The following is a 22233-nucleotide window of genomic DNA, read 5'->3' on the forward strand; positions in this document are numbered from 1 at the left end:
CCCACCCAGTGAACAGTAAGGAACCTTGAAATAGCAAGGCATGTGCCAGCAATGAAGAATGGAACACAGTTTTGATTTCCAAGCAGCTGAGTTATTCTTTACAGTCATTCTGAGAGCTGATTATTTCATTAGAGGTCAGATGCATGTGTACAGTGCAGACCATTTCAGACACACAACCTTTCAGATGTAGCAAATTCAGTTCTCCAAAAGAGAAAATATCTGTGCTTCATGCAAACATATGAATTAGGAGGGCCAATCAGCATTGAATCATTCCTGCATTGCAGTTTATGACTCAACAGCGTAGGATACACTATACTGTGGGCAGTCTCAGAAGCCTTTCCCATGATAGTACATCTTTTTATATTGCTTTCTCCTAAGCAATGTAATTTGACAGTTTGGTCACAAATTCAAATCTCATTAAGAATCTGTAACTATTACATGAAATTTGCAACAATGTACATCAACATTGCACGACATTTTGGATAGCGTATAATTTATAGAGGTCAATGCTATAGAGGGGTTTGCAGTCCCAAACTCAGGTGGAATACAAATAATTAACCAAAGTTGTAATTATACATAACCCAATGATTATATTTCATCCCCTTTCTTGAAATACGCACCTTCCTAACTTGATCATTCAGGTAACAGGAGATGATCTTATCATACAGCTGTTTCTTCTCATACATGAATTCGCAAACTTGATAGCTAGAAAGAAAGAGTTTCATTTTCAAATACTTAGAAACAAACACTTCAATAGACCCCTTGCCCTCCTTCATAACAATGCAAATAAAGATGCAAATTCATGGAGAAAGGGTCAGAGTGTCTCCAACATGGACTCAAACAAGGCACAATGAAAAACCACCATAAGCAGATGGTAAAATTTTGGAAAGTGTAGACGTAGCAAGTGCAGATGCAGATGTCCCTGGTAATACGTCACTGAAGGCTGACGTGCAGGTGTAGCAATCCAATGGGGAAGACACACAACCTTTCAGATGTAGCAAACTCAGTTCTCCAAAAGAGAAAATATCTGTGCTTCATGCAAACATATGAATTAGGAGGGCCAATCTGTTGTTTTGGTGGATACCCTAACAAAATAAGGAATTCAGGGTTTGGTTAAGAAAAAGGAAGCAGATGTAAGGTATAGACATCAAGGTATAGATCGAGTGAATCCTTAGAAGAGTATAAAGGAAGTAGGAGTATACTTAAGAGGGAAATCAGGAGAGCAAAAAGGGGACATGAGATAGCTTTGGCAAATAAAATTAAGTAGAATCCAAAGAGCTTTCACAAATACATTAAGGACAAAAGGGTAACTAGGGAGAGAATAGAGCCCCTCAAAGATCAGCAAGGCGGCCTTTGTGTGGAGCCGCAGAAAATGGGGGAGATACTAAATGAGTATTTTGCATCAGTATTTACTGTGGAAAAGGATATGGAAGATATAGACTGTAGGGAAATTGGTGGTGACATCTTGCAAAATGACCATAATACAGAGGAGGAAGTGTTGGATGTCTTGAAATGCATAAAATGGATAAATCCCTCGGACTTGATCAGGTGTGCCCTAGAACTCTGTGGGAAGCTAGAGAAGTCATTGCTAGGCCTCTTGCTGAGATATTTGTATAATCGATAGTCACAGGTGAGGTGCTGGAAGACTGGAGGTTGGCAAACGTGGTGCCACTGTTTAAGAAGGCGGTAAGGACAAGCCAGGGAACCTGACCAGTGTGCCTGACGTTGGTGGTGGGCAAGGGACCTGGTTTCAATTCCCGCCTCGGGCAAGTGTCTGTGTGGAGTTTGTACATTCTCCCCATGTCTGCGTGGATTTCCTCCGGGTGCTCCAGTTTCCTCCCACAGTCCAAAGAGTGCAGGTTAGGTGAATTGGCCATGCTAAATTGCCCATAGTGTTAGGTGCGTTAGTCAGGGGTAAATATAGGGTAGGGGAATGGGTTTGGGTGGGTTTCTCTTCGGAGGGGCGGTGTGGACTTGTTCGGCCGAAGGGCCTGTTTCCACACCGTAGTGAATCTAATCTCAAACCATGTCTCACAAACTTGTTTTGAGTTTTTTGAAGAAGTAACAAAGAGAATTGATGAGGGCAGAGTGGTAGATATGATCTATATGGACTTCAGTAAGGCATTCAACAAGGTTCCCCATGGGAGACTGGTTAGCAAGGTTAGATCTCACAGAATAGAGGGAGAACTAGCCATTTGGATATAGAACTGGCTCAAAGGTAGAAGACAGAGGGTGGTGGTGGAAGGTTGTTTTTCAGAATGGAGGCCTGTGACCAGTGGAATGCCACAAGGATCGGTGCTGGGTCCTCTACTTTTTGTCATTTACATAAATGATTTGGATGAGAGCATAAGAGGTACAGTTAGTAAGTTTGCAGATGACACCAAAATTGGAGGTGTAGTGGACAGCGAAGAGGATTACCTCAGATTACAACAGAATCTTGACCAGATGGGCCAATGGACTGAGAAGTGGCAGATGGAGTGTAATTCAGATAAATGTGAGGTGTTGCATTTTGGGAAAGCAAATCTTAGCAGGACTTATACACTTCATGGTAAGGTCCTAGGGAGTGTTGCTGAACAAAGAGACCTTGGAGTGCAGGTTCATAGTTCCTTGAAAGTGGGGTTGCAGGTAGATAGGATAGTGAAGGCGGCATTTGGTATGCTTTCCTTTATTGGTCAGAGTATTGAGTACAGGAGTTGGGAGGTCATGTTGCAGCTGTACAGGACATTGGTTAGGCCACTGTTGGAATATTGTGTGCAATTCTGGTCTCCTTCCTATTGGAAAGATGTTGTGAAACTTGAAAGGGTTCAGAAAAGATTTACAAGGATGTTTCCAAGGTTGGAGGATTTGAGCTATAGGGAGAGGCTGCACAGGCTGGAGCTGTTTTCCCTGGAGTGTCAGAGGCTGAGGGGTGAGCTTTTAGAGGTTTACAAAATTATGAGGGGCATGGATAGGGTAAATAGGCAAAGTCTTTTCCCTGGGGTGAGGGAGTCCAGAACTAAAGGGCATAGGTTCAGGTGAGAGGGGAAAGATATAAAAGAGACCTTCGGGGCAACTTTTTCAAACAGAGGGTGGTATGTGTCCAGAATGAGCTGCCAGAGGAAGTGGTGGAGGCTGGCACAATTGCAACATTTAAAAGACATCTGGATGGGTATATGAATAGGAAGGGTTTGGAGGGATATGGACCGGGTGCTGACAGGTGGGACTAGATTGGGTTGGGATATCTGGTCGGCATGGAAAAGTTGGACCGAAGGGTCTGCTTCCATGCTGTACATCTTTATGACTCTAGATTAGACCAAATGTTAAACAACATGCGAATCGTATGGTTTTCCTCTATCCAGGCAATGACCATGTTTTCCCAATGCAATCACATTTTATTATGAAATCTATCTGAATTCCTCATAATTGTGGAGAATTAAAAACATCCATGGGATACAATAAAATGCAATCCTTCAAAACATGAATGTTATCAGTGAGGAGCGAGGCATGTTGAAATCTGGCTCTGAGAACTGGTGAAGAATCACGATCTGCACAATGAATTGGAAACAGAATAAAGCTGAATGGAATGAAATGAAGAATGCCAAGTTGTACGAAGAGAAGGGGAGGTAGGGAGTATAGCTTCTTGAATGGAGGATGAATTAATTTATAAGATTGGGTTACAGAAGTTCCAACATATATTCCGAACAGCCTTCAATTTTCTGCAAGTTTCTGATAATTTTGTCATGATGATTGCATTATATTAGTCACATACCTATATTCAAGAGAAATAACTTTTACAGATTTGGAAATTAACTTGGTTACCCACATAAAAAAAAGTGAGTATGCTTGCTTAGAAACTGTAAAATCTCTGATTTATTTTAGTTCTGACAAAACTCATCAACCCAAATTGTTAACTTTGTTCATTTCCCCAGACCTGATCTTTACCCTGTTCCCAGCATTTACTATTCAATTTCAGATTGTGGCATGTTTTGCTTTTGCTTTCCATACTCATACTTAAAAAAGTGAGAAAAGGAAGTGTAGCAACAAATATATCCCTAATTCTGTTAAACCTAAGCTTTGTCAAAGTCTCCTGACAATCTCCGAAATACATAATATTCTGACTGGATTAGTTTCAGGGCTATCAAAAGGAGAACAAGAGTCCTTTTAAAAGTGATGCAGTTTCCAGGCATGTCCACCAGCTCACAATGTGGGCCTCAGAATTATTTCTCAGACCCAAAGCAGAGCTGATCTAATGGATAATTACAAGTAGAATGATTCTTTGAGTTTTTGACAGATGTGTTCATTCTCAAGTATTTTTGAACATTAAAAAAATGCATGGCGCATTTTTCTGGCAGGCGAATAATCTAGTTTTATTCTCGTTGAACAGCAATTAGTGAAAGTCTTCGATGCAGACAACACAGACATTTTTCAAAACTGTCACAGCATAAGTGGGACAAGGTAGTAATAAGTGCTGCATAAATAGAAAGTTCTGTGTGTGATACCAACGCACACTACTTCAACAGGATCTAATTTACATGTGATGCTGGCTCAAAAAATTAATTGGAATTTATTACATAGCCTACCACATTACCACTTATTCTGCAAACTGTCAAGACTTTGTCCTCAGTATTCAGTTAAATTATCAACTCAGGACTTTTTCTAAAAAGGCATTGGAAGATTTTGTGAAAATCTATCAACTCATTTTGCTTCATTGTGATGCCTCTGTGAAATTCAAAAGCAAGATTTTAAAACATTTCTTCAGTGCAAATAGCTTAAGGAAACTAATGGATTTAGCCAGATATTAGCTTATTTTATTTAGCATGGTCATTGAATGACTATGCTGATGCAGGACCCTGACACTGGATACTCAGCCTGCGAGTTAAATAAAAGTACATGACACAAATGACTTCAGTAAACAATTGCAAGATGAGTGTTTACAACGTTATTACTTCTCTGCAATTGTATGTTTTTAACAACAACGTTGACTTATCTGCCTTTATGAAATACCAGCTACTAATTAGCACCTGTAGAGGTTAGTACATGAAAACCATGTTTGAGACTTCACATATGCACATTAAATGAGTCTACATCGTTGTGTTAAATCACAATGCCATTATCATGTCAATATAAACTTCAAAAGCAAGACATGCTAAAACACAAAACCTTTCATTCTACATAGAATGTAAAAGGCAAAAAAATTAGAGAGGAGGGATTAGCATTCCATTTGATAACTAGAAGATCCAGCTTAAAGAAATAGCTCAATGGTTCATGGTCCTTAATTACTCTTTACATTTTATTTATTGTATTTAGGACAAATGTTGCTAATCCACCAGCAGTACGAGATGATTTGCAGAATAAAGAATGATAAAAACAAGTGAAATAATATTAATTAATAATTCAAAGTTTGAGAGAAGATTTGTAGCTCGGGTGCTCGTTGCTGTGGTTCTGTTCGCCGAGCTGGAAAGTTTTGTTGCAGACGTTTCGTCCCCTGTCTAGGTGACATCCTCAGTGCTTGGGAGCCTTCTGTGAAGCGCTTCTGTGATGTTTCCTCCGGCATTTATAGTGGCATTTCACAGAAGCACTTCACAGGAGGCTCCCAAGCACTGAGGATGTCACCTAAACAGGGGACAAAACGTCTGCAACACAAATTCCCAGCTCGGCGAACAGAACCACAACATTAATTAATAATAGATGCAAAAGGCAGTCCTGACTCAGCAGATGGCACTTTGGCCTTCAGGTCAGATGGTTGTGGGTTCAAGATGCAATCCAGAACTTCAACCACATAGACAATTTGTGCATCACCTACAAACTTCTAAATCATATCCCTACATACACCCCTAAATCATTGCTATGTAACAAAGGATCTTCGGGACCTTGTACTGCGTCTTGTGGAAGGCCACTGGAAACAATCTTCTAATCACTAAAAGCATTAATTGATTGACCATGATTCTTTGCTTCCTGCCTCTGAGCTAGTTTTGAATCTAAATTGCCTTGAATCCTTTGGTCTTTGGCTTTTGTGAAGTTTGCTATGTTTGGCCTCATGATATGCCCAGTTAAAATCCATAAAGGCTACACGTCAAATGCACTGTCCTCATCAACCCTCTTTGTTAGCTCCACAAAAATATACAATCACGTTAGTCAGACATGATCCAACTTTATCAAACCCCATGTTGGCTGTCTTTGAGTAATTTGTTTCTTTCTAAATGAAGGTTTATTCTGACCCCTCAATCTTTACCAATAATTTCTTGCTACTATGATTAATTTGACTAGCCTGTAATCATTCAATAAATCGATTTCTTGCTATTAAACATACAATAAATATCCTGCCCCAAAACCTGCAAGCTCTGAAACTGAATTGTTGCCCACTTTAACCATTGATTTATTATTTCAACAGCATAGAGAAACAAAGTACAGATGTCTAATAACTATGTCATCAAGACAGTGATTATAACACTAAAAGAAAATTGAATTTTGTTGGTATTTAGTACTAGAATCATACATTAAGTTAAATTGTAAAATCTGATTTCTAACTTAACACTACCCTAAGGGAGATGTAACAGATAATACAGTCAAGTTTGAAAGTCTAGAAAATTAGAAGCATTATAGGCAAGAATAAATAATGGCAGTTTTGTTTTCATCCCCGATCAAAAAATAAGACATTCTCTGAGGTGATGTCTTGTTTATACAGCAAATATGTGCCTCATTAGTGAACCTAAGGCATATTTTCAAATTATTTCTAACAAACTCTAAGCAATTTTTTTTTGATTTTCAAATGAGTAAAAAATCAAACCCATTAGCAGTGAAAGTACCAGTTCCAGGCAAAAGATAAATCTCAAAACTTTTCTTGCCTAACAAGCAGGATTATAATTGAGTTGAAACCAGAACTCACAATGCAGCCTTCTCAGCCATAGTGATCAGTCTGTTCTCATCAAACTGTACAATTCCCCCAGCTTGAAGCAACTCCAGGAGGACCTAGATAGGAACAAAAATAGAAAAGCTTTTATTCAGGAAATAAATAATCCGTCTACAGGTTATGTCTTTTGCAACCTTTACATGTTCTTTTATTTATCACCTACCTTCTCTGGCTCTGCACATGTTCATAACATTTTCTATAATGACTGTTAAAATTGCCATCAAAAGATGTACTGCTTCTTGTTTTAAGGATGTATAAATCTGAAGCTTCCAATGAGTTATCCATGGCCCCCTCCTCTTCCTCACCTACAAACTGCCTGCTGCGAACTTTATTAAAAGGCATCGAGTCAACTTTCATTTATATACCAATGGTACCCAGCTCTACATCTCCACCACCTCTTAACTCTCCATTGTTTCAATGTTAATAGACTGTTTGTCAGTCTTTCGATTTTGGATGAACCACAACTTTTTCTAGTTAAATACTGGAAGGAACAAAATAATCGAATTTTACAGCCACTTATTAAACTGTATAAATGATTAGCACTGCTAGCTTAATAATTTGCCCTGAGTTTTACTTTCTCTTGTTAACATGGTTTGCATATTCTCACCACTTCCACATCACTTGACTCTGTCCCTGCATTAGCCCATCTACTGTTGGGATCACCAGCTATGACATTCCTATTTCCAGTTTTCTCAATGCTGTCCTAATTAGCCACAATACCTCAACATTCTTTAACACATAAACATACAAATTAGAAGTTATGGGCCACTCAGCCCTTTAAACCTGCTCTGCCATTCAATAAGATCATGGCATAATCTGTGTTTCAATTTCCATATTTCCATGTACCTCTCACCCAGCAAGAACCTATCTACCTCCACCTTAAAAATATTCAGTGACCTCACCTATTTCCCACCCCACCCCCCCAATCATACTTTGCTGGCTCTACCCTCTCAATACACTCATTATTTCTGTCCATACACATGCCTCCAATGTAAAATTCTCACCAAAATTAAATTCTTCATAAGGTCACCCTCTTCTTACAGAGAAAGTAATACTTCACCTCCACCACCCTCCTCCCCCCCAGAAGATTTCTGTTGTCACATTCTGACCTGTTACGCACAATAATTACTGTACATCATGGGTGCGTGTGCTTTCAGTGACCAAGGTCATGCCTAGAATTCCTTTTCTAAACTGTTTTACTACTCCTGATTCTTTTCCTAAATTCTTTGACCAAGCTTTTGTATGACCTCTCATTATTAAGATGAAATGTGTGAGATTCATGTCATTTAACAAGTTTGGATTTCAAAATAAAGGAATATGGATGTTGATGAAATGTGGGGCTGGAAAACCAAGCAAGTCAGACAGGACCGGAGGAGCAGGAGATTTGACGTTTTGGGTCAGGACCTTCATCAGGACTGGAGATGAAGAATGGAGCTCGGAGGTAAATAGAGGGAGGGGTTTTGGGTTGGGGAAGGTAGATGGGATGGTGATAGGTAGATGTGGGAAGGGTAGGTGGGATAATAATAGGTAGATGCAGGTAGAGGGTTATTGAACTCTATGTTGAGGCCATTGGGCTGTAAGCTCCTGAGGCAGAATATGAGGTGCTGTTCCTCCAGTTTGTGTATAGCCTCATTGACTTTCGTGAAGGTTTTCTTTTTAGAAATAGTCAGACAGTCCTTGTGGGACAATGACCTAACCAAATATTAATTGAAGCGCATAAGAATGGGAACCCCAGAATGTTAATGGAATGAAATCTTAATGCTATGGGGTTTACAACAGATAGAGTGAATGCAAATGGCCATTTGTTTTCAGTTCAGAATCATGAAGTATTGGTTTTAATTTAGAAAGCCCAGAGATTGAAAGCTTTTAGAGAGGTGAGAGGATACCTGAAAAGGGTGAGAAGCAAGCTTGGCTTCTCTCTTTAGACGGATACAATTCAGAAAAGCCAGTCGCCTCATTAAAAAAAAAGAGTTTAGTTTTGGACATTTTCAATCCAGGAGCGCTTAATAAGAAATTTGTAGGTTACTGGTAGCTGACAAAGTTTGAGTTTTCAGTTCTTCTCAGTGCTAAAAACTCCATAGCTCAGTGGAAAGATACAGGTGGGAGTAAGTTAAGTAGAACTTAGAGATTTGCACAGATGGCGAACTTTGCTGGTCTTGAATTGTTGCAAATTAATGGTGTTAGGAAATAGGTTGAAAGTTGTGTTTGTTCTTTTCTGAACTAGTTAGTTGGGCTCCTTTTTAAATTGTGTTTTCTGCATAATAAACTTCTGTTCTGTTGTTAAAGAATTGCTACAGACTGAAATGGGTTTGTGCCAGTAAATGATCATCATATTAACTACATTTAAAACAAAAATACTCATCAAGCATGTTTTTGTTCTAGGATCAGACATGCCCAGTTGTGTCACCAGCAGGAATTGTTTTCTTATGTGCTTTGACAACTACTTTATCGGCTGATATCTTTGAACTACTAATCTACACCTTGATTAATCAACCACCTTCTCTGGTTTGATTTATTTTGAACAAAGCCAGACCCACAATATTAACTCTGCTTTTCTTTCTAAATGCAATAACAGATGCTGAATGCTAAGTCTAGTATTTCCAGCATTTTTTTTAAATGCATAAGGAAGGTTTCGTTTTTATCCTCTATGTCTCCATTGTCTTCATTTTTATATCAGTTAATTATGTCTTCGCATTCCTCTGTGACACATTACTTTTCTCATTATCTTGTTCCTCTATAGTTAAATATTTTACAGACACTTTTTGGGATGAGGTGGGCTTTTTTCATCTATAAATAACACATCTCAGTATTTGGCACAACTGATCAGGCACTTAAGAGTGCCTGGAGCTAACAGTTCACATCTGAATGCAGCTCAATGAAATAGATCAGTGAAGAATTCAAATCCAACCTTGGGATTGTGATGTAAGGTGTGGAATTTACACCTAGTTGAACATAATTTATTTCTTAGAGTTCTGAATTTTGAACTACAGGCATGAGATTTCTGTGTGTCTGAAGGCGGTGAAAGGTTACCATGTGGGTATTTCTGTAATTATGAGAACTTATATCAAAACAGTTTGAGACAAAAAATCTCCAAGATCTAATGGACTTTTTTGCAAGTGCTTCCAGGCGATCAAAGTATACAGTGTAACATACATAGCTTTCCGATTGAAGATTCTGGATTTTTTTAACATTTGAGGGTAACACTCATAATTGGAAAGAAAACTTTCAGTTTTAGTTTCAGTTTGATACAGTTCAGTAGGATGAAGAAGGATGTGTTAAACAGTTATTCTCAAAAAAGAGAAAAGGTATTTTAGCGAATTTTGAGAAGATTTGTAGCTTCGCCCAGAGGCCCACTGAAGATGTTATCTCGTAGGGTGCCAAAACATCTCGAAATGAACCTTCCAAGCTCAGCGAGCAAACCTACATCCAGGTGTTTTAGATTTGCTAAAATTAGAATACCTCAGAGTAAGGAATTTAGTTATAGTTCCAGACCATGACTATTTGAGTAAAACCCAGAAAGGATTATTTGAAGATCAGAATGTTTAAACAGAGGGTTATGAAGGCTTCAGGAAGATGGTCATATTCTGAAGACTAGGACTGGGAGTCACAGCTGAATTATAGCAAAAGAGGTACAGAGCTAAGGATTCTCTCCACTGACAATACTGCAAAGGGGTGCTCTTAATGGTTAATAAAGATTTATTTTTAGGATTAAGGGGATTATGTTTATCATATCTTTTAAGTCTTTGAAGGTGTATAACACATAAATAGTTGGTATATGCCAAGTGATCTGCACTTCTTTTTGCGTAATAGCAAAAGGGGAGACAATGGTCTAGTGATGTTATTGCTAGACTATTAATCCAGAAACTCAGCTAAGGCTTTGCTGACACAGGTTCAATTCCTGCCACAGTAGATGGTGGAATTTGAATTCAATAAGAGAAAAAAATTGGAATGGAAAATCCACTGACGGCCATGAAACTATTATCAACTGTCAGAAATTTTAAAAACCCATCTAGTTCACTAATGCCATTCAGGGAAGGACATCTGCCATCCTCACCTCGTCCAGCCTACATGTGACCCCAGACCCACAGCAACTGTCCTTTGAAATCACCTAGTAAGCCACTTGGTTCTATTAATCACTATGAGGTCTCAACAAAGAAAGAAAACCAAACAGACTACCTGATAGAAATCTGGGAACTGGAAAGGACAACAGCAGAAATAGTCCGGTCAATCATGCAAAGTTTTCCTTCCTAATGTCTGGGGGCTAGTGGCAAAACTGGGAGAACTGTCTCATAGAATTGTCAAGCAACAGCTAGACATAGTCATAATCACGGAATTATAACGTCCAAGACACCACCATCACCATCCCTGGATGTCCTATCCCATGGGCAGAGGTGATGGCACAGTCGTAGAACAGTCAGGATGGATTTGCCCTGGGAGTCCTCAACAATGACACCTATTCTCCTTCAGATGATCAATCACTACTCCTTCACATTGAAGAGAGCTTGGAGAAAGCACTGGGGATGGCAAGGGCACAAAATGTACTCTGAGTGGAGGATTTCAATGTCGCCCGACTGATCGAACTGGTCAAGTCCTAAAGGACGTAGCAGCTAGATTTGGTCCAGTGATGGAAAGTGTCATCGACAATGCTATCAAGCAGCACCTGCTCAGCAATATCCTGCTCAGTGACATCTAGTTTTGGGTTCTGCCAGGGCCACTCAGCTACTGACTTCATTACAGCCTTGGCTCAATCATGGACAAAAGAGCTGAATTCCAGAGGTGAGGTGAGAGTGACAGCCCTCGACATCAAGGCTACATTTGATTGAGTGTGCAATCAATGAGCTCTAATAAAACTGGAATCAATGGGTATCAAAGGGCAATCTCTCCACTGCGTGGAGTTATACCTGGCACATAGGATGATGATTGTGATTGTTGGCAGTCAGGCTTATGCCCGAAACGTCGATTCTCCTGTTCCTTGGATGCTGCCTGACCTGCTGTGCTTTACTAGCAACACATTTTCAGCAGTCAGTCAGTCACCTCAGCTCCAGGACTTCTCTGCAGAAGTTCCTCAGGATACAGTCGTAGGTGGAAATGTGTTGCTGGAGAAGCGCAGCAGGTCAGGCAGCATCTAGGGAACAGGAAAATCGACGTTTCGGGCATTAGCCCTTCTTCAGGAATGAGGAAAGTTTGTCCAGCAGGCTAAGATAAAAGATAGGGAGGAGGGACTTGGGGGAGGGGCGTCGGAAATGTGATAGGTGGAAAAAGGTCAAGGTGAGGGTGATAGGACAGATTGGGGTGGGGGCGGAGAGGTCGGGAAGATGATTGCAGGTTAAGGAGGCGGTGCTGAATTTGATGGATTTGACTGAGACAGGCTGGGGGGAGGGGAAAATGAGGAAACTGGTGAAATTCGAGTTCATCCCATTTGGTTGGAGGGTTCCTAGCCGGAAGATGAGGCGTTCTTCCTCCAACCGTCATTTCGCTGTGGTCTGACGATGGAGGAGTCCAAAGACCTGCATATTCTTGGTGGAGTGGGAGGGGGAATTGAAATGTTGAGCTACAGGGTGGTTGGGTTGGTTGGTCCGGGTGTCCCAGAGGTGTTCTCTGAAACGCTCCGCAAGTAGGCGGCCTGTCTCCCCAATATAGAGGAGGCCACATCGGGTACAGAGGATGCAATAGATGATATGTGTGGAGGTACAGGTGAATCTGTGGCGGATATGGAAGTGTCCTTTGGGGCCTTGGAGGGAGGTGAGAGGGGAGGTGTGGGCGCAAGTCTTGCACCTCCTGCGGTTGCAGGGGAAGGTGCCGGGAGTGGAGGTTGGGTTGGTGGGGGGTGTGGATCTGACGAGGGAGTCACGGAGGGAGTGGTCTTTACGGAATGCTGATAGGGGAGGGGAGGGAAATATATCCTTGGTGGTGGGGTCCGTTTGGAGGTGGCGGAAATGACGGCGGATGATGCGCTGTACATGGAGGTTAGTGGGGTGGTAGGTGAGGACCAGTGGGGTTCTGTCCTGGTGGCGGTTGGAGGGGCGGGGTTCAAGGGCGGAGGATCGGGAAGTGGAAGAGATGCGGTGGAGGGCATCGTCGATCACGTCGGGGGGGAAATTGCGGTCCTTGAAGAAGGAGGCCATCTGGGATGTGCGTTTTTGGAACTGGTCCTCCTGGGAGCAGATGCGGCGGAGTCGAAGGAATTGGGAGAATGGGATGGCGTTTTTGCAGGGGGCAGGATGGGAGGAGGTGTAGTCCAGGTAGCTGTGGGAGTCGGTCGGTTTGTAGTAGATGTCCGTGTTGATTCGGTCGCCTGAGATGGAAATAGAAAGGTCGAGGAAGGGGAGGGAGGAATCTGAGACTGTCCAGGTGAATTTGAGGTCGGGGTGGAAGGTGTTGGCCCAACCATCTTCAGCTGCTTCATCAATGACCTGCCCTTCATCATAACGTCAGCAGTGGAGACTGCACAACGTTCAGCACAATTCACGACTCCTCAGATACTGAAGCAGTACATGTTCAAATGCAACAAGATCTGGACAATATCCAGGTTTGGGCTGACAAGTGGCAAGTAACACTTACACAACACAAATACCAGGCAATGACCCTGTCCCATCAGAGTCAATCTAATCACTGCCCATAATGTTCAAAGGTGTTACCATCTCTGAATACCCCACTATCAACATCCTGGGGGGGTTACCACTGACCAGAAGCTCAACTGGACTCACCTAATAAACACAGTAGCTACAACCGCAGGTCAGAGGCTTGGAATACCGTGGTGAGTAATTCACCTCCTGACTCCCCAAAACCTGTCCACCATCTACAAGGCACTAGTTCAGGAGTGTGATGGAATATTCCCCACTTACCTGGAATGGTGCAGGATCAACAAAATTCAAGAACTTGACACCATCCAAGACAAAGCAGTCTGCTTAATTGGCATCACATCCACAACCATCCACACTCTCCTCCAGCAATGCTCAGTTAGCAGCAGTGTGTAACATCTACCAAGATGTACTGTGGCAACCCAAATATGCAACATTGCATGCTTATGTTTCAGCAAAAAAAAAAACCCACCGCATTAAAAGAAATAAAAGCAATATGATTATCAAGTCAGATTTCAGTCTGGAGTCTGATTTGTCCAAAAAAATCAATTGCAATCACAAAAGGTTTAAGAATTGCAAAGTTGCAATCTTGCAATTGAAATTCTGCATCCAATACATTCCAATCACACATTTAATATATCAATCCTATTTTTACCTGTTGCCTCTCAGCGTGTCGAGATTCATCATCAGGACTACACAGGAATTCAAGAACCTAAGACACAAAACATACATTTTATTAAGAAGCTGGTTAATCTGGAATTCAATTAAGAGGCTACTTTAAAATCTTTATTTCCATTTCCATGGACAACACATCACTTTGAACGTGGAGCGAGTTGCATTATTTCCATATCTTTGTCATTGCCAAATCTGACATAAGCAAAGTCATGGGACAGCTGTGCTTTACATGGGACAACAGAAATTGAATGTTTGGCACTGAATATGACATGTTCTCCTTGACAGCACAGGGATACCAAAGGAAAGCAATGTTGAACTATCTTGTCGAAATATAGAGCAGAATTTTCTGCTCCCTCAAGCAGCAAGGTAATTGAAGAGGACTGTGAAAAAATACAGCTTTGAGAGAAAAATTTCTGACTTTCTCCTTTCAGTTTAAATGCTGAGTTCACAATCTCACTAATGAGTGGGGATTACTTTATGTCTGTACATTGGCACCTCATTATTAGCCAATCTCAACCACCTTCCATGCAACTCCCAATTCTCTCCTTTCCATTCAGACAAGACCACATTAATTCCTGAACTAAAAGTCAGAACTATCACCTGGCAACAGCAGCTCTCCACTTGCCTCTCTGGGCTATCAGACATCTCTGTCTTCACAATAACATCACTGTATGCTCCAAAGACATTGTCTGCTTCACCAAGCAAATCCAACAGGACAAACCACCAGCCTTAACATATCATAATGGCTCCCTTCAGACTGAACTATCACATCAGCCCTTAAGCATTTCACTACGACTTGCATGCTTTTGCCAGGCTGCTATATACGCTGGACCAATCACACATCTGCACAGGATTCATCTTATGGCTCTTGATTTATTTTCTTAACATATACATTGTGTGAGAAGAATTGCCACGGGACGTGGCGGACAAAAATCACTCAAAAACTTGCTTAAAAAGTGGACAAATTGAACCCATTGAGTATAATTAGAAATTAAACAGAATTAGATAACCTTGTTAAAGAGGTCATGGATTATTCTGAATCTCCCATATCGTCAGAACAACTTACCTGGTCAAAAAGCATCCTATTGACAAAAAGTGTGTTGTCTGGTTTTGCCAGCTGTCGTGCCAGGAAGGTGAAAAGACACCCAACCTGTGATGGAGTGAAATCTGAATTCTCCACCATAACCTGCAGAAAATAATCAAAAATGCAAATAATTTCCATCAAAAAAGCATCAAATAAGTAGAGACATCTGCAGAACTGGCACTTATTCTAACAATCTCCGAGTGATTAGTGAGTTAATACTTCTTTCTAGATAGAAGTATTAACACTTCTGTCTATGAATCATGAACATTTTGGAATTTTTCCTATAACCATCTACCATAAATCTAAATACTAAAGTTACATGTAAATATTGCTGAGTTAACATAAAATTCTCTCATCGACTGCTTCACAAATTATTATTTCAAACAGAAAATCTCAGACATTCTACTACATTTTCTTAAACAACCTTAGTGTCTCTGAGAGAAGTGTCTAGTAATACATTTTGCCAGGAAGGTAGAGGAAAAGGCAACACAGACTGAATGGCACAGTTCTAAAGAGCATGGCAGGGACAAAGATTCTTGGGGTTCATATGTATAAATCTTTGAAGGTAGTAGGTAGTATCGTGAATAAGAAAAAGGGCTCTTGATTTTCAGAAATATAATTATTGAGGATACAAACAGGAAGCATCACTAAAGCTACATGAAACTCTTCCCAGTTCTGCTCTACTACACTTAGGAAGGATTTGAGGATCTTTGAGGGGATGCAGAGACAATTTACCAAGGATGAGGAATTTTAGTGCAAGGTTGGGTGTGAGAAGTAGAGTTTATTTCCTCTCCGATAAGGAGATTGAGAGGAGGAGATCTGAGAGAGATGTACAATATTATTGAAAGATTTTGGTAATACCACTAATTTTTAGTTAAAAATCACACAACACCAGGTTATAGTCCAACAGGTTTAATTGGAAGCATACTAGCTTTCGGAGCGAGGCTCCTTCATCACCTGATGAAGGAGCCTCGCTCCGAAAGCTAGTGTGCTTCCAATTAAACCTGTTGGACTATAACCTGGTGTTGTGTGATTTTTAACTTTGTACACCCCAGTCCAACACCGGCATCTCCAAATCATGACTAATGTTTAGGGTACTGTATCAGCTTGAAGTAACATCTCATGGTTTTGCATTAGTTATACTTTTGAACAATCCAGTTTGATTTTCTCTCAAGGGAGAGAAGAAGTGCCTAAACATACCTAACATAGGGATTCAAGCTATTGTTTCTGTTTTAATTATGTTGTGTAATTCAAGGTTTGTTTGTTAACTTTAAAGAGACAAGTAAGAAGTCTAAATTTAACAAATGGTACTGAATACAACAGCTAACTTTGTACAAGTCTTATGTATTTTAAGTAAAGTTTAGTTTGCTCCCTGACTTGAACAAAAACATACATTTTAAAAGTATATTCTGATGTTCTGCTAGAAAAATTTATTCTTATTTGCTTTAGTGGATCGTTTATGGTTGCAGGCACTATTGATAAAAGGATGCAATGTAGTTTGTACCACTTCTCTGTTAGGATGTGGAATCTGACTCCCGGGAACTAAGAAATAAGAGATGTATGTTTGTTTAGTCTACGTGATTATACTTACAGAGATAGAATGCCACCAGATGGCCCTGACCTTAAATGGAAAGAGTTAACTTGAGTAATTTCCCAATAAGCTTTTGGCATTAGAAATAAGAGTCAGACAATAAGTCTTTTTCTACAGTTTTGCCAAGGCTGCTGTAGTCCAATTCTTCTAAGAGTCTGTCCAACATAACAGTACATCAGACAGAAGAAAAGCATTACCTGCGCCATCACATGTCTGGGGAGAAAGTTCTGATTAATAGTCACAAGATTTAGAATGTTAACTCTGCTCTCTCCCCACAGATGCTGTCAGACCTGCTGAGTTTCTCCAGCAATTTCTGTTTTGTTGCAGATCTCCAACATCCACAGTTCTTTGTTTAATATTTGGAAATTTTCATGCTGTTTTCACTATGTGTTTGTACTAAATATTCAAGAAATTTTGCTTTAAAAATTCTACTCAATGCATAAATATTATTAGGGATATTTTGTTAGGTCAAGCACAGCTGAGGACCCCGTTGCTGGAAGTTAAAAATTTGGAACTTAGATACTTTAAGTGAAAGAATTTGATATCTCAAAATCCCAAAAGTGTACAACAGATTTAGATAACATACAGAAACTAATGCTGTTCCCATTAGTTGACAGTACAGGTGCAGGAACAATGTTCTCCCTAAGCTGCCTGGCCTCCCACACACACAGCCACTCCAAGGTTCCACACGGATCTCAGCATTAATGTCTAGTTCTGGATGTCACTGCTATACATTAGATTTACAACCCCATGCAGCGAGTAAGAAAATCAGAGGGAATATTGTCTAGGGGATCAGAAATTTAAGATTCTGTACAAAAACATGCAGGGGGAATGAGGGGGAAAATAATTTTTATGCCCTGCATAGTACTTAATTCAAAGTCTGCCTCCAAGGGTGGACAAAGCAGACAGGATGAATGATTTCAAAAGGAAATTGGATGGATACCAGTGAGAAATAAAACTGCATGACTACAGGTATATAATAGGGAAATGGAACTGACTGAATGCTTTACAGAGAGTTGGCATGAACCCAGTGGGCTGAATGGATTCCTTCCATGCTGCAATAACTATGATTAATTATCCTAATGCAACACGAGGGACTTCTAAAGTTACTGCCAGAGAATTGCATACTCACGGTATATGGAAAGTCAACAATTGCAAATGAGAGTATTTTGCATTACTTTAAAAAATATTCATATTTCAAATAAAATTTCAAAGAAAAGCTGGAAGATGGAAAAAAAATAACTTAATTATATTTAATCTTATTATTGCCCAATAAAAAATGTTTATCCTCATTATACAAACTATAAATTTTAGTTACAGCTGAAAAACAGGCAAATTAAAGAATTTGATAGACAGCAGGGAACTGATGGGGTGCGGCACAGAGTCATCCATCATTTTTGATCTTTTTCTGAGTAAAATAATTTACTGAAATTTCTGCTATTTACAAGAGCAATGAATGTTAATTTGTAAATATTACTGCACAAAAACACAATAATGAAGAAGTGATAATTTTCGTTAGAGCTGTTTAATAAAGAACCAAACTATTAAGGAAGCCGTGAAGTAAGTTTAGTCAAATTCTTACTGTGAGCAAGATATCCACAATCCTCTGCTGATGTTCTACCGCTTGTTTATCATTTCTGAAGTCTTCAAATGTCTATTTAAAACAAGACACATCATTGAAATTGACTTAAAGTAATCTGTCACACATAAAAGACTCAACTAATTCAGGTTTAAGATGAGAAGCCAGGGGAAAGTAATGCCTTTTTATCATGACTATTCCACTTGAAAGCTTTCTCAGAATACCTTAATCTGCTGTAGTTTAGAGAAAAATGGTCCAATTATGATTAGATTAGATTAGATTAGATTCCCTACAGTGTGGAAACAGGCCCTTCGGCTCAACAAGTCCACAGTGACCCTCCGAAGAGCAACTCACCCAGACCCATTCCCCTATATTTACCCCTGACCAATCCACCTAACACTATGGACAATTTACCATGGCCAATTCACCTAACCTGCACATCTTTCGACAGTGGGAGGAAAGCAAACATCTCCACAACTGCTGAATGCTTGTGCCCAATTATTGATAATCTAAATCAATTATTTGGGTGTGCAAATGAAATGTAATATTCCCAAGTTGGGAATGCAGCTGACACAAAACTGTGTGGAAGTGACTATTGTGAACAGGGTGCAAAGGTGCGTAAATGAGATTTGGACAGGCTAAGCATATCGGCAAAAATTTGTCAGATGGAATACGATATGGAGAAATGTGAAATTATTCACTTTGGTAGGAAAAGTTAAAAATCACACGACACCAGGTTATAGTCCAACAGTTTTATTTGAAAGTACAAGCTTTCAGAGCACTGCTCCTTCATCAGGCAGCTACCAGAGCAGTGCTCTGAAAGCTTGTACTTTCATTAAACCTGTTGGACTATAACCTGGTTTCATGTGATTTTAAACTTTGTCCACCCCAATGCAACATTGGTACTTCCACAACTTGGTAGGAAGAACTACAGACTACTTTGTAAATAGTGAAAAGTTAGGAATGTTAAACTTCAAAGGAACTTGTGTGTCCTTGATCGTGAGTCACTGAAAAGGTGCAGTAAAGAATTAAGTCAGCAAGTGGTATGTTGGCTTTTATTACAAGGGGATTTGAGTATATGAGTAAGAATGTTTTATTGTAATTATACAAAAGCTTTGTGAGAACACACCTGGAATACTGTGTATGACTTGGTCTACTTAATCATAGAAAGATATATTTGTTGTAGAGGAAATGCAACGGCAGCTCACCTAACTAATCCCTGGGATGAAGGGATTGTCCTGTGAAGGAAGGGCTAGGCCATATTTTCTGGTGTTTGGAAGAATGAATTGTCATCTCATTCAAACAAAAAAATCTTACAGGAATCAACAGGTTATCTGCAAGAGCAATGCTCTTTCAGGTTGGGAAACAATCTCTGAATAAATGCAGGGCCATTTAATCATGAGACTGATGGAATTTCTTTTTCATTGGAATTCTCAGGCCTCGAAGGCTATAGAGGCTCTGTATTTTCCCCATGTTCAGGGCTGAAATCGATTAGATTTCTACACATTAAAAATGTCAAGGGATGTCCAAAATTTGCAGGAAAATGTTGAAGTAAAATATCAGCTGTGATCTCACACATGGTGGTGCAGGCGTGAACAGTTGAATGGTCTACTTCCACTCTAATTCTTACGTTCTATCATTATCATCATCCATAACAAATAAGCAACACTATAAATCATTAGACTGCTAATGTCAGCCTTCAAAATCTGATGAAATCAAATTACGGCTGCTCAGATATTTGGGGGAGAAAATGAAAATAATATCCATCGGCTTCCAAATAACATTTGAAAACAATTCATCTGTCCTAGAATACCGTACATGCTTGGCTTTAAAGTAACATGATACCCATAGGGCCCCAAAGTGTGCACTATTTCCTAATCAACTTGATCAAAGACGTCATTACAGGGCGGTGCAGTGGCTCAGTGGTCAGCACTGCTGTCTCACAGCGCCAGGGACCCGCATTCGATTCCACCCTCGGGCGACTGTCTGGGTGGAGTTTGTACATTCTCCCCGTGTCTGTGCGAGTTTCCTGCGGGTGTTCTGGTTTCCTCCCACAGCACCAAAGCTGGACAGGTTAGGTGGATTGGCCAGACTAAATTGCCGTCAGTGTCCATGGATGTGCAGGCTAGGTGGATGAGTCATGGAAAATGCAGGGTTACGGGATGGTGTTGACTTATTAGGCTGAATGGCCTGTTTCCATAATTCTACAGTCCTACATGTCACATTGCTGAACCAGGTGGGACTTGAACATGGAACTCTTGATCCAAAGGAAGTGACAATGTCACTTCACAACAGCCCCCTGACCTCCAAGTGTGCACTATTATCAATAATTTGAATCACCTGCACCTTTCCTCACAGCCTCTTAAGTATGCATTTCAAAAAATCCAAATCCTGAATGCATATTTGTGCTAATTGGTACATGAGTAACACGCAATTGCTTGTGCTAGCAAACCAATCTGCAGTCACAGTCTAATTAAGATCACCTGAAGATCACTTAAGTATCATGTTTCTCTAATAGATTTTTGTTCAGGCTGTTATCTAATCCAGTACAGCAAACTTTCTGTAATCTATGGTTTATGACAGTTAGCTTGCGTTTCTTCTTTCGACACATTGGAGAAATTGCTCCAAAATGTCCTTAGTTTTTCTTCTGGTTTGGTTACATCTTAAGCCTTTGTTAAAAATTAGATTTTATCCGAAACTGGATCATTTTTAAAGAGGATTTTCACCTGTTGAGTCACTGCAAATCACGCAAACAAAATGACCTAGACTGCTTTAATATAGTCCTTTTTGGTAATGCCTCCAGTAAGTTAAAGATTTTACAACGAAAAAAGTTTCAATTTTTGCTCATTAGTGTCAATTCATGAAGAAAATAAGTCCAGTCGAAGAGCTTTCATGAATCAGTTCAAATGGCTAAAACTTGGTTGTAGATTAGATTAGATTACATTACATTACAGTGTGGAAACAGGCCCTTTGGCCCAACAAGTTCACACCAACCCGCCGAAGCGCAACCCACCCATACCCCTGCATTTACCCCTTACCTAACACTGCGGGCAATTTAGCATGGCCAATTCACCTAACCTGCACATCTTTGGACTGTGGGAGGAAACCGGAGCACCCGGAGGAAACCCACGCAGACATGGGGAGAACGTGCAAACTCCACACAGTCAGTCGCCTGAGGGAGGAATTGAACCCGGGTCTCTGGCGCTGTGAGGCAGCAGTGCTAACCACTGTGCCACCGTGCCGCCCACAATCGGTGGGTTTCCTCCCGGTGCTCTGGTTTCCTCCCACAGTCCAAAGATGTGCAGGTCAGGTGAATTGGCCATGCTAAATTGCCCGTAGTGTTAGGTAAGGGGTAAATGTAGGTGTATGGGTGGGTTGCGCTTCGGCGGGTCGGTGTGGACTTGTTGGGCCGAAGGGCCTGTTTCCACACTGTAATGTAATCTGTAATCTGTTGTAGAATGGTCTGATCTGGAGGTATTGACTTGTACATCAGCACATAACAATGCAGAGAATATAATGTGAAGTGGCTTTAGTGAAAACTCACTTCAATTTAAAATTCCAGAAAGCCATAGTTCAGCTGACTGTACTGGAGCCAGATGCAAAATTAGAGGAACTGAAGGAAAATCACACATTAATTCCCCTGCCAGCAAAACAACTGTTAAATATATTTCAGTATATCAATAAATGACATTGTTGAACATAAACGTTTCATGCTCTGTAAGTTTGACGAGTTGTTTCTCTTAATTAAAGACTTGGTATTTAAAAATAAATCCTCTAAGCACTCTAAACATTATCACCTTCTGAGAAACGGTCACTCGACCCGAAACGTTAACT

General features: G+C 40.3%; 1 protein-coding gene across 4 annotated transcripts in view; it reads right to left on the reverse strand.

Moving 5' to 3' along the window:
- The window catches only part of vps8 (VPS8 subunit of CORVET complex), a 570470-nt gene that overhangs the window by 385430 nt on the left and 162807 nt on the right, over positions 1-22233 (reverse strand). For all 4 annotated transcript variants that reach the window (XR_015757598.1, XM_043693080.2, XM_043693078.2 and 1 more), the window contains 5 exons: positions 18403-18474; positions 15212-15331; positions 14126-14182; positions 6866-6948; positions 621-705 (listed from right to left, as the gene is read on the reverse strand). Coding sequence is in view for 3 of the 4 variants with exons in the window: in XM_043693080.2 (XP_043549015.2) it covers positions 621-705; positions 6866-6948; positions 14126-14182; positions 15212-15331; positions 18403-18474 (417 nt within the window). In the remaining variant the exon portion in view is untranslated. The remainder of the gene's footprint in view (positions 1-620; positions 706-6865; positions 6949-14125; positions 14183-15211; positions 15332-18402; positions 18475-22233) is intronic.

This window comes from Chiloscyllium plagiosum, unplaced genomic scaffold (genome assembly GCF_037043375.1).
Source record: "Chiloscyllium plagiosum isolate Xiang-an unplaced genomic scaffold, Cpla_swu_hap1 HiC_scaffold_7, whole genome shotgun sequence".
Lineage (NCBI taxonomy): Eukaryota > Metazoa > Chordata > Chondrichthyes > Orectolobiformes > Hemiscylliidae > Chiloscyllium > Chiloscyllium plagiosum.